General features: G+C 37.0%; 2 protein-coding genes across 6 annotated transcripts; both read left to right on the top strand.

Moving 5' to 3' along the window:
- The first annotated feature begins 1,373 nt into the window (after positions 1-1,373).
- On the top strand, positions 1,374-10,159 carry LOC104115488 (uncharacterized). Of its 4 annotated transcripts, none has more exons than XM_070182148.1 (10): positions 1,374-2,200; positions 2,335-2,433; positions 2,585-2,796; positions 4,587-4,780; positions 4,927-5,032; positions 5,140-5,459; positions 6,295-6,690; positions 7,206-7,287; positions 7,394-8,911; positions 9,752-10,159. In XM_070182148.1, exons 1-10 carry the CDS (start codon positions 2,136-2,138, stop codon positions 9,898-9,900), a joined length of 3,141 nt encoding a protein of 1,046 aa, XP_070038249.1. In that variant the 5' UTR covers positions 1,374-2,135; the 3' UTR covers positions 9,901-10,159. The 4 variants fall into 4 exon arrangements, with proteins under 4 accessions (XP_070038249.1, XP_070038244.1, XP_070038239.1 ...); XM_070182143.1 differs by having other exon boundaries at positions 4,581-4,780; XM_070182138.1 differs by having other exon boundaries at positions 4,569-4,780.
- A 799-nt stretch (positions 10,160-10,958) lies between these two features.
- LOC138896817 (agamous-like MADS-box protein AGL61) lies at positions 10,959-12,218 on the top strand. 2 transcript variants are annotated; one of them, XM_070182161.1, is made up of 2 exons: positions 10,959-11,250; positions 11,477-12,218. In XM_070182161.1, the coding sequence occupies exon 2, from the start codon at positions 11,513-11,515 to the stop codon at positions 11,990-11,992; it is 480 nt and encodes a 159-aa protein (XP_070038262.1). In that variant the 5' UTR covers positions 10,959-11,250; positions 11,477-11,512; the 3' UTR covers positions 11,993-12,218. The 2 variants fall into 2 exon arrangements, with proteins under 2 accessions (XP_070038262.1, XP_070038261.1); XM_070182160.1 differs by having other exon boundaries at positions 10,962-11,169.
- The last annotated feature ends 162 nt before the right edge of the window (positions 12,219-12,380 follow it).

The following is a 12,380-nucleotide window of genomic DNA, read 5'->3' as shown; positions in this document are numbered from 1 at the left end:
TTTTTAGTTTTTTTTTTTAGCTTTTACAAAAATATTGTTTTAGAAAATATTTTTCAGCTTTTTTTTTAAAGCAGTTTTTTTGTAAAAACTAGAAAAAAAAGTATTTTTTTCCAGTTTTTAGTAAAAAAAAAAATCAGTTTTTTGCAGTTTTTACAAATAAAATTGCTTTAGAAAATTAATTTTCAGTTTTTTTTCCAGTTTTTACAAAAAAATTATTTTAGAAAATACTTTTCAGTTTTTTAAAGCATTTTTTTTGTAAATACTGGGGAAAAAAATATTTTCGTTTTTTTCAGTTTTTAGTAAAATTTCTTTTTGTTTTTTCTAGTTTTTACAAAAAAAATATTATTATTCGGGTATGGGTAATGAGTCTTTTTAATTAATTAGGAGATGTTTAGAATTGACCAACAGGACGATGACACGTGTCCCTCCGTTTAAATAAGGGAGTATATTTGAACTCAAAGTATGACTGCAGGGGTATAGATAACCTAATAGTATAACGAGGGGTATTTTTAAACCATTTTCGAAAGAAGAGAGGTGTATTTGGCCCTTTGCCGTAGAATTAATGATTAAAAGGTTATTAGATGGGATCTCTTTTGGATTTCTTGTCATTAAACCAAGTGCCTTATGCAGGATTAGCAATCTAGGGATTGTAACATACACATTATTAATTACTAAATAATTAATTTATCGTATTAATTATTACCGTGTATCTCTTCAGAGGCACTTTAAATTCGCCAAAACTTATAAATTGTTCTGTTTTGCTAGAATTAGAGGTATACATCTTGGAACAGTGGCTTCTATTCAAATGCTTTTTCATGCGAATTTATCACAGTATTTTTATTATTTACTAGGAAATACGAATAAATATGAGAACAAAAAAAAAATGAAAATGAACCTTTTTTTACCATGTTTGTGCTCTTCATTTGCACAAACTGTGATTAAATAAGTCAATAATCAATATGTACAATCAACTGTGAAATATGTTTATCACGGTATTTTTATTTTTAAATACGAAAAAAATGTGTTTAGTTGGCACAAGTCTAAGTAAGAGAGCTAGTTTTATAAACTTGTTCAAGTTAAAATGTCAACTTGTGTATTAAGCTTTCCAAATTAATGTTGCTATAGTTAAAAATGTACCTTAAAAAATATTTTTCTAATTTGTTGAAAATAATTTCTGCCTAATGATAAAATTGTCTTTCTTGAAAGTTTCGTTTCTTTTATTTTCTACTAGTAACTAGTAATATTAACTTACTCTTGTATAGTTATCACAAGCGTATTTTTTAAAACTATCAAAATTTTAAAATAAATTTTCTAGATAACATTTGTTACGGTAGAGCAAATAAATTTATTTTTTAAGTAGGCAAAGTCATCTCCTTGGTCACGTTTTTGCTAGAAGAACAGAGAACCCCCAGCCTTGTCTCTCTCATCTCCTCCTCCTCTTCTCCATATATACGACTATATACACACATATATATACACATGTCTACCTATGCAAACATATACGTATAGATTTATGTATCTATCGCAATCAATTGAACGATTTTGAATTTGCACCCCAAACCCCTCTCTCTTGATCCAGGTAGAATTATCAACCCTAGCTTTGCAAAAAAAAAAAGATCAATTTTAACATCAGTTTACGAAGGAAAACCCTAGATTGTGCGAATCGTATTGAGCATTACCTGCTTGTATATAATCCTGGGAGAAAGGAAAAGAGAGAGGTTGTAGGCAATATTAGGTTTTTGCATTGTTTATATCAGGAGGTGGAAGTTGAATTGAAAATAGCTGAGCTGATTTTGTCGCATATTTTACTGGATCGAAGCTTGAATTACTGTTGGGTAGCTGTGAATAATTCGTTTCCGGCTTAATTTGAATGAAAGTTTCTGGAATTTTGATAGGTGCTGACATTGGGTTGATGTTTTACGATTTTGGTATTGGTTTGATCATGTTATAAATACTGGTCCTTTATTGCAATTTTGGATTATTGGAATCGCTTTTCTTCTGGGGGTTGATTTGAAAGAAGTTTTGTAGAAGATGGACTTGAATCTCGGTTATTATTGTTGATTGATTTCTTGTATCAAGTTTTTTTGGGGGTGAAGCATAGCTGGTGCACAAGTTGTTTTACGTTGTATTGCAGAATGAGCTTGGAGAATGAGGATCGAAGCGCCACCAATCACGTTTCTGAAATTGGTGAAGTCCGGAAGTAATGATATAACATTCTTGTTCAATTAATAACAGGGCCAGTTGCAGCTTATTCTATTTTCTTGGAGGCGTTGGTCTGTTATCATTTTTGTTTATTAACTTTTTGAAATGTGAATGTTCTTTGCAATGACTCAGGCATTCGAAAGTATCATATACAAGAGAGTTTCTTTTGTCACTCAGTCAACTGGAGATTTGCAAGAAGATACCAACTGGATTTGATCAGTCGATCCTGAGGTAAGAGTGTTTGCATAACATGCCATTTGCTTGAAATCTAGGAGCAATTATTGTTTTACTCTCCCATATTTTATTGGTATTGCTCTATTAGGTAGTTTTGTTTTGGTTGGCATGGAAAGGATTAGTAATGTGCATTTTACAATTTAAATAGTGAGCTTGAGGACACCTCACGTGGAATACAAGACCGCCAAAGAATACCTGGAAGCTTGCCCTCTCAAGGTTTCAGACGTAATGATTATAGTTCATCTCCACCTACTCGTGGGGATTCTGATGGCAATTCAAGAGGCATTTATGGAAGATGGGAAAGCCGTTCCTCTGGGCGTAGTGATCGAGATAGTGATTCACAATCAGATAAAGATTCAGGTACAACTGATATTCTTTCATATATAGCTGTTCTCTATGTTATACTTGATTGTTTCGATTCCGAATACATATTTGCATTCTATGGTTATTAATGGGTTGTAAGATTACTGTGGTGGTTGTATAGCATTTCAATCCATGATTTTAAAATTTACCGCCCTGAGACCACAGACTAGGGATTCACATATCCCTTGTCTACTTTGTAGTAGAGTTGATTTTTCCAGTGCAGAATTGGTCCTTTGCTTGATCCTAGGCCGGCCAGCATAACACTTACCTGGGGTCAAGTACGCTTTGTGCCTAACCATAACATAAAATGTAGCTTATTCATGAGATACAATTATGTTGGAGAATACCTTGAGAAAAAACTGCTGCTTCCAGAAGACTACTCTGTCTCTTCTTTGGTGTATCCTGAAGCAAGTTGAAATTTAACAAATCATATATGCTTTCATTACCTGCACGAACAAAGATCGAACTGCAGAATCGATTAGCCAGAAGTGTTGAGGAGGACATGTATTCAACACCTTTGGCTATAAAATAGGTATTCAATGGCTGGAAGATATACTAATTGGTTAATTGGAGCCAAACATTTGGAAAAGGTCAAATTTTGTGTTTAGTTGGAAGAAGATGACCAAAAGTTCAGGCCTTTTGATTTGAAAAATTCGAGGTGGAGTTGCTGTAACTACTAATGAGGCCTTTGCCCCCGATTGATGGGTCCTTCCTATTTGTGATCTCATAATGTGAAGCTGATGTAAGTGGCTGTCCCTGAGTAATATTGAAATAACAAAGGCCATTAATGTGAATAACTGGGATTAATCTTCGCAACCAACTAATGTAGAAAGCTCGGGCTAAGAATCATATGGAATGTTAAGGGGTATTTAATAATCTAAGGTTTTCCTAGAGGTTTTCTTTACTAAATAGCAAATATCACATGCTCATGTTACATGGATTTGCTATAGGAAAATTGTGATTTAGGACTAAAGTGTGAGTCTGAATAACTAGAGAGGTCATTTTGTTAGGAACATCATGTTGTACGTGTCTCATCTGCCAAGCTTGGTGATTCAGGGTACCACCGTCAAATGAGTTATCGCTCGGGTAACAATCCAGGAGTATTGATGCGATCTAAACATAATGCAAGCATACTAACCGCACAAGTAGTACAACGCAGAAAAAGTGCTGATCATATGAGGATTATATTATATGTACGATTTCTTTTAAAACAAAAGAGGATTATGTTATATATACTATCAAGATTTTTCTTTTATATTTGTTATTTGAGAAACAGATTTAGTTGTGAAGATCAAGATCTATTGACCGTTATGAACAATTAAACTGGTGTATGCAAAGTAGAAAGGGAAATGAGACCGTGTAAGACTTAAGAGTAATATCATGAAAAATAATGCTGGAATCGACTTTTCCAAGACAAATGCTAAGGTTAACAAGTGCTGGAATGTCCCATATTGGTTGAGGAATGAACTGTTGTCTCCTTATATTTTATTTGGCAATTCTCACCTAATGAGCTAGTTTTTTGCGTTGAGTTAGGTCAAATGTCCATTTTCTTAACTTGGAATCAGAGCCAAACCTATCCTTTTGCTTAGTTTACCCAATGTAGGGCCCCTATCCACGCTCCAAATGTCCAGCATTGCGCATGTAGTGTTAGAATGGTCCACAGTAGTTGAAGGAATGAACTATTGTCTCCTTATACAGTATGGTCTTGGGCAATTTGTTCATTTTATGCGCATGTGCATGTGGGTACTAAATGGTAATTTTCCCTTAAGAAATTTATTTAGCGACAGATCCTGGTAGACGCTATGGGAATCAAGCACGCCGCACTTGGCAGAGTTCTGAGCATGATGGGCTTCTTGGAAGTGGTTCATTTCCCAAGCCATCTGCGTATGCATCTGGAATATCTGCAGCTAAGGTCCGAGCAAGTGATAACTATCAGCTTAATAGGAGCAATGAGCCATACCATCCTCCTCGCCCTTATAAGGTGAATTTTCACTTTATCATTGCTGTCCAACATGATGCGCACTTGCTTGATCTGCTGCATGATTTGTCCCATCATTTCAGATTATGGTTTAAAGATCTTTGAAAGGAATTTAACTTATATCAATTTTATTTTTGCAATACCTTCAGGCAATGCCTCATTCTCGTAGAAACACTGATGCATGCAATGATGAGACCTTTGGTTCAATTGAGAGTGCAAGTGAGGACAGAGTGGAAGAGGAAAGGAGGAGAAGAGGTATTACCTCTTTCAGTAATATCATGCATGGCTCTTACGGTGCTATATATATGTATGCAACTTTGATGAGTTTGTGGACGATTGAGTTTTGATTGACTTTCTCTCAGCTTCTTTTGAGTTGATGAGGAAGGAACAGCAGAAGACTCTTCAAGAGAAGCAGAAATCAAATGCAGAGAAGCATACAGCTGAGTATGACTCGGACATTTCAGTACTGCTGGAAGATAATAAAAAGGATAGGAGGCTTCTGGACAAGAATGCTGAAGTTGATATAACGACCAGCCAGCCTTTTGCAAACAATGAATCTGGAAAATCATCTTCCTCTTCACAGAATCTCCCATCTAGACCACTTGTGCCCCCAGGCTTCAAAACCACTGTTTCAGATAAGAATTCTGGCTCAGCAACTTTGAACCATTCATGTTTGACAGAGGTATTTACTTGTACTTCCATAGTTTGTCTTCTGTAGAATATAGTTGCGCATGAGCCTCAACTCAGGTGCATCATTATTGGAGAGGGAGTAATCCACTCTGCATTGTGCATTAATTAGCCTGGTGAATCCACTCAGCATTGTGCATTTTATTGGCCTGACTTTTAGTGATATTTTCCTCCCTCCCTATCCTAATGATGGGCTTTAGGAAAAGGATCCAAGGGGGCAGCTGTGGGAAACTGGGAATTGATGATTCTTTTTCCATCTTTGCTATTTTCTTATTTAATTTACATTATATAAGACCCCATCCCCAAAGCCCTTTTTTTATAATGAAGAAATCCCTTGAATTTTGTTTGAATGGCACTAAGGGGCCGTCCATCTAAACTAGCTCTAGATTCTGGAGCCCTCAAAGTAAGTGATATTGTCTATGCTTCTCTTGTCTTCCTCTATTCAGGGAGAGATAGGTTTAATGTACTTTTTCGTTCATTGTTCATCTTTTCAAGACGAACTAGAGACTGAAATATATACAGATCTCTGTGAGTTGCAATTTTCTTCTACCTTTTGGGCCTGTCTTCAGCAGTAGGTGATAGACTGCTGTTAGGCATCCTAATCCTTAATAATGTTTAATAGCTTAGTTTAGTCCCATCTCTCTCTCTCTCTCTCTCTCTCTCTCTCTCTCTCTCTCTCTCTCTCTCTCTCTCTCTCTCTACACACACACACACACACACACATAAGTATATATATATATATATATTATGTGCACACACACATAAAGTAGATCTTCATGAATCTAAATGATATTTTCTTTAACTGCCTGCTCTTCATATCACTTCAACAGATAGGAAAGCATGAAACTGAAGAAATTCTATTGGAAGCCAAGTCCGACGCCCAAAATGGTATCTATCAGAGCTTAGAAAGACAAAGTTCCCGAGAAATTAGTTCGAGTGATCAACTTGAACGCAAGAGTTTGCATGCTTCAATTCTGAAGAAGAATGACCAAATTGTGAACTTATCAGTGAACTCAGATGATTCTGACAGGAAATATAGCATGGAAGATCATTCACGCCGGACTTCAAGTCTAGATTTAAACGAGCCTGCAATTTTGGAACTCAGTGCCCAGAATTCAGGGGGCAAATTTGTTGCGGAGTCCAATATCAACCATTCAACATCTATCCTGGATAAGATTTTTGGAAGTGCCATTGCAAATCTCACCGACTCTGATGCTCCAGTTATGGTAAATTTTGTTCATGCTTTATGACTCGGTGTGCTATTTGAATCTCGGTTTGTTATTCCTAATGCAATCCTGTGAAGCCCCATGACCCTCGTCCTTTTGCAGTTCACCTCAAATTTCTTCATGTTTTCCAAACCACGTAGGTTGAAATGGGTTATTATTTGGGATGATCATAATGTTGTACATAGATTCATGAGTTATTCATTACTGGACTTGCAATTGTTTTCATGAATCCTGGGTGGTAACATGTCATTTCATCCACACCAAAGATTATGACAGTATCCTTAACATAGGAAAACAATTTTAAAGACGCCCTATTATGACTGGATTGGTGCAGGAACATATACAATCAATAGGATGGATGTTTTCTTTTATTTTTAATGTGATCTGCAGAAATGCTAGAGATCAGCTTGTCTATTTGTTTTCCTCTTTTATTCGGACTTATTTAGACGTCAAAACTTCTCACTTTCTGGCATCCGTTCTAACTAGTTATTTTTTGGCTCGACCATGTTGTCCAGAATGAAGATAGTAAGCCTAATGACAAATTAGACCCCAAAGCTGTTCAGTCATCAAAATTTGCTCATTGGTTTTTCGAAGAAGGTATGTCCATTTCTTTTTTGTTTTTCCCCCTGGTTTTCCTACTGATTCCTATCAAAATCTCTTGAAATCTTATGTAGATGGTCTCATCTCATTTATGTCGTTACAGAAAGGAAGCTGGAAGATGATTCTTCATCAAGTAGGCCTAGTGATTTGCTTGCATTAATTGTTGGTGGTGATAAAAACAGAAAGCAACCCTTTGAGGGTAATACTTCGGAACAATTACCATCAGAATTCTCCTATCAAAGTCTTGAGCCTACAAGTAAGTTTGTCTCGAATTTACCTTCTTCACTGCTTGCCGGGCCTGAGCTTGTGTATAAGTCCAGTAAAAGGGAGGCAGCACCGATGATCCTTACTTGTGAAGACCTTGAGCATACAATGTTGTCAGAGTTCAGCGAAAAAAAGTCTAGTTCACAGCCACAAGGCTGGAGTACTAATCGCACAAAGACTGAAAAACCTGTAAATGTGGATAGCCAGGCATCTCAGCACCTCCTTTCATTATTACAGAAGGGGCCAAATCTTGGAAATGTGACACAGAGGTCCAATGCTGGCATTGAATCATTGGAGGCACATGGTGAGACTACCGTGCAAGACAGATCTAAGAAGGAAGATAACAATAGTCATGCTTCAGGGAATACACTTACTCTTGAATCACTTTTTGGAACTGCTTTTATGACGGAATTACAATCTGCACAAGCTCCAGTTTCAGTTCAGAGGATTTCAGTTGGTTCTGGGCTAAATGATTCTCAGGAATCTCAAAAGTCGTCATTGCCTAGTTCTGACGATACCCTTTCTTCTTCGATAATTGATGATATTGGACTGAGAGGAGCAACGAAGGAGAATAATGTCTTACCTTCAAAGTGCAGAGATCACTCAAAGCTGGATAAGGCAGAAAACTGGTTGGGATTCAATGATTCTTCGTTTGAAGTCAACTCCTTAAAGCGCCAAACTGAAGCGGTGTCCAGAAATGGTGATTATCGGGCTGGTGAATTTCGTCTACCTGAAGGAGAGAGCTTATTTAGTGTTGGTGATCCTTTGGTATCCCAGGTCCCAATGCCAGCAGGAAATATGAGTAAAGGTGACCTGGTGACTGTTAATTCAGTTGGCAGTGATCAAAGGTCTTTGGTGGGTCCAGGGGCACTACCCTTTCCAAGAGTTTCTCATGACCAGATTGAGTCTCAGATGCTTTTTCACCATCTTCGTGCTCAACCATCATCTTCTCAGTTTCATCCTTTGCAAATGAGTCAAGGGAAACCATTACTTCATCAATTGGATTCTCGTCCTGCACATTTGAACTCTCAGATTTTCTCTGGTCCAGAGGGCATGATTCAGCACGATGCTCTTCCCGGTCATCAGTTTGCCGGAAGTATGATGAGACCTCCATTTCACCATCCGAATGCTAGGGTGACAGGATTTGATCTTCCTGCTCATCATCCTATGTTGCAGCAGATGCAAATGTCTGGAACTCACCCCCCTCATCTGCTACATGACCGTCTAAACAGTGGTCCAGTTCCTTCACATTCCAGTAATCAGGCTGCTGGCTTTGTGCATGAAGCTAACCCGATGCAAGGGTTCCCTTTTACGTCTCACCAAGTCAACATTAATGGACTTGGGATGCAAGTTCCAGGTAAAGCCTTGATGTGCCGTCTCTACTGCTCCATGTGTGTGTCTTGTTCTTCTTTGGCTTACACCTCAATATTATGTTGCTCTTCTCTAATCTTGCTCAAGTTAAAGCAAAGAGTTTCTTGATCTTTGCAACAGCTTCTGCTTATTTCTTAGTTCTATTATCGCAATGTTGATATTGCTTTCTTTCCTGCTATCCTCTGTCTGCACCATCGCACTAACATGGTTTACTGACAAAGACATAAGCCTGAATTGCAGCTTGTTAGGAGTTACTCCGTTAGTTACTGCCTCCATACACCTAACTGTTAAATGTATTTCCACAACTTACTCATTTTTCAGAGGCTCTCTTTCCTGTTAGGCTTTGAGTTGTTATCAAGTCGAAATTATGATTAATGCTTTCTATCAGTAGCCTTAGCTTTCCTTGGAAAACCTGTAGGTTAGTAAATCATTTCTCCTCAAAGGAAGTAGGTATCTGCTTATTCTTTTTCCTTTCCTTTCTGCAGAGTAGTTTTCGTGGTATACTGGTGTTACTACTATGCCTTTTTTTTCCCCTATTGCTACAAATTACTCTGTTTGCTTTTGAGGCTTGAACAAGTAAAATGCTATCCCCATGGCCACTTCTTTTCTGGATGCTATGTCTCATGATTTATACCCTGCTGAATATCAATGGACGCTAAAAATCTAGAACATATTAGAATATATTGTGCACATATCATGCATTCTTAAAGAGGGTTTGCACTTAGTCCTTTAATTCGTGCTACTTTTCTGATTGAGGATGAATACTCTATCGATGTTCCACTCTGTTTTTGAGTTTACATCATATTCTTTTCGTTCTCGGGGCCAGATATCAACAGCAGAAACAATCATCCTGAGGCCCTGCAAAGGATTATTGAGATGGAGCTTAAGGCTTCAAAGCAGAATCACACTTTTCCTGCTGGGCGTGGACAGGGGATGTACGGCCACGAGCTTGACATGGGATTGCGATATAGATAGTTGGCCATGTAAGGTTAACATTTTTCATGTGGTACTCATTTACCATCACCTATGTGCAAGTATTTGGTAAACATATCAGGGGAAATGACGTAAGTGTTAGATTCTACTTTCTGGGTACTTTGGGAGGGGGGGTTAGTGTCATCTACATACGCCATTGAGGAGTGGCTGGAAAGGGCCTCTGTATCGACAACTCTTACTATATTGTGCAAACATGGTTGTGCAAATTGTCAGTTCATATTGATCTTCCCTGTGTTCCTAATTTGGTTGTTGCCTGCTCTCTTCCCTTTTCTTGGACTTCTTTTTTATTGGCTTAACCAGTTTCAAAGTAGTTGGACTTCGTTCTTGAAGAATTTCATTCTATCGAAGAGTCGTTTACGATTTCAATTCTTGTACATTTTGTTTTCCCAATACATCTTAAAAGTACTACTAATAGTTTGATTTGATTTCTAAACAATGCTATTGAAGTAAAAAAATGTTCTAGTTAAGAATAAGTAAAATATTTATTTCAACTGAATAATTGACGAATTATCTCCCCTATGATTGATCAACGAACGTCCCCGTTTTAAGTTTTATTAGCTAAAACATAGTATTATCAAGTAAGAAAGAAAAATTTGGCAGATTGCCACATTCTCTACGTCCTTACCCGGTTACCCCTCTTCTTTAGTAAGATATTTCTTCATTAAATTATTTTCTTTAACGAATAACTGTAAGGTTTCCCCAAAGGCAATTAATTATCCAAGAGTCTAATATCTAGTGCAATAATGAATAATCACAATTCAACGAGGTGAATTAATATTCAGTAATATGGCCGTTTTCGACATAAAGCGCTCCCACCAAGATTTGTTACTCCATAATAACATTTTGCTTTCATCAAAGGTGGAAATTACCATTATTATTGCTTTTCTTCTAGTAATACTTGAATGTGAATTTAATATAAATATACTTCCTTGCCTAAATGGAAATTACAATGTTACTATTTGAGGAGTTAGTTTTTTTTTTTTAATTGTGACTTTTTCAAACATTATTTAAATACAAAAAAATTGCAATTTATTTTTTTGGATAGTTTCTATATTTAAATCTTTTACTTTTGCGAATATCAAAATTTAAACCTATATACAGTTATACACACAGTAGCCCGGTCTTGTGGCCTCGTGAATTACGTCTCCCATTCCCATCTGTCGCATCAACAAAAAGGGCGCGTCTGTCTGTTACTTTGGCGGCAAAGCGCAGTACTCAGTATTGAAGAGAAAGGGACATTCTCTCTCATTGGTAATCCCCTCTCTCTCTCGATTTTACTTCCCAATCCTCCTTTCGTCAAGAAAATAATTTAATTACTGATCATCTCACATGGTAAGTTACTCATTAATTTGTGTATCCGTTGGCTTGTAGTACTAGTTTTCATTAACTACTAATCTGTATTTTCAAAAAGAATAAAGCAGAATCATGTTTGAATTCGAACTACCTATTGACTTAGCGCAGTACTACATTCAGAAAAACTAGGGTTTGAATTTCTTCTACTTACATCGTTAAAGAAGTCAGGAAAAACCCTAGATTTAAACCCCTTTCGAAATTGCAGGTTAAGTTGTACTACTAGTACGATTACCAAGCAAACATGGTGCGTACAAAAGTAGAGATAAAGAGAATAGAGGATAAAGCTAAAAGGCATACCACTTTCACGAAACGTCGACAAGGTCTTTTTAAGAAAGCCAAGGAGTTGGTCAAAAGATGCGACGCTCAAGCCGCTGTTATCACGTTTTCTTTGGCCGGCAACGTCTTTGCCTTCGGCCATCCTTCTGTTGACGACATCGTAAACCGTTATATTGTCGCCACGTCAGCTCCTGAAGGCGATGAAATTCCGGTTCATAAAGAGACTGAAAAGAAGGATAAAGATGTAGTGATTGAGAATAATGTGGATCAGGAAGATGAAGAGACGACGTCGTTTGAGTTGCCAGTTGGAGATATGGGTATGGAGGAATTGGAGGAGTTTGAGGTTGCAATGGTGGAGATGAAGAAGAAGGTTGTTGATAGAATAAATGGGATAATTTCAAGCTCAAAGGAGGAGGATCTTGGATTGCCATATATACAGGTTTAACGTTGAACTGAATATACGTACGTAGCTCTATACAGATCAAGAATTTAGAGACATTAGTTAGTGGATTCTTTAGCTTCAGTATTATATAGATGTGATTTGCATGCAAGCTAGGATTTGATTTTAATTTTTCTCTTTAAAGGGGTCAAGGTAGATTTTGATTAGTTCCCCTATTAATACATGTTCTTAATAGTGAAAGATGCAATTACAAAGTAAAGTTCCTGAGTCATTGTGGTATCATTTGGTTTGTGCTTAGTATTAGACTTCTTACTGTTATTGCTGGTGTACTGATGCAAAAGGAAAACAAAAGAAACAGAGGAAAGTGATAAAGGAAAAGTCGATCTAATGCATTCAGGTGAATCGTGAAGCGATCAAATGTTTTCGATGTATC

Source organism: Nicotiana tomentosiformis, chromosome 1 (genome assembly GCF_000390325.3).
Source record: "Nicotiana tomentosiformis chromosome 1, ASM39032v3, whole genome shotgun sequence".
Taxonomy (NCBI): domain Eukaryota; kingdom Viridiplantae; phylum Streptophyta; class Magnoliopsida; order Solanales; family Solanaceae; genus Nicotiana; species Nicotiana tomentosiformis.
The sequence above is the reverse complement of the archived record's forward strand: the minus strand, read 5'-3'. Positions and strand labels throughout refer to the sequence as shown.

Coding starts and splice junctions, on each gene's coding strand:
- LOC104115488 (XM_070182138.1), top strand. CDS start 2,136: ATGAGCTTGGAGAATGAGGATCGAAGCGCCACCAATCACGTTTCTGAA. Junction 2,797..4,568: donor ACAATCAGATAAAGATTCAG/GTACAACTGATA, acceptor TTTTCCCTTAAG/AAATTTATTTAGCGACAGAT. Junction 7,288..7,393: donor TCATTGGTTTTTCGAAGAAG/GTATGTCCATTT, acceptor ATGTCGTTACAG/AAAGGAAGCTGGAAGATGAT.
- LOC138896817 (XM_070182161.1), top strand. CDS start 11,513: ATGGTGCGTACAAAAGTAGAGATAAAGAGAATAGAGGATAAAGCTAAA.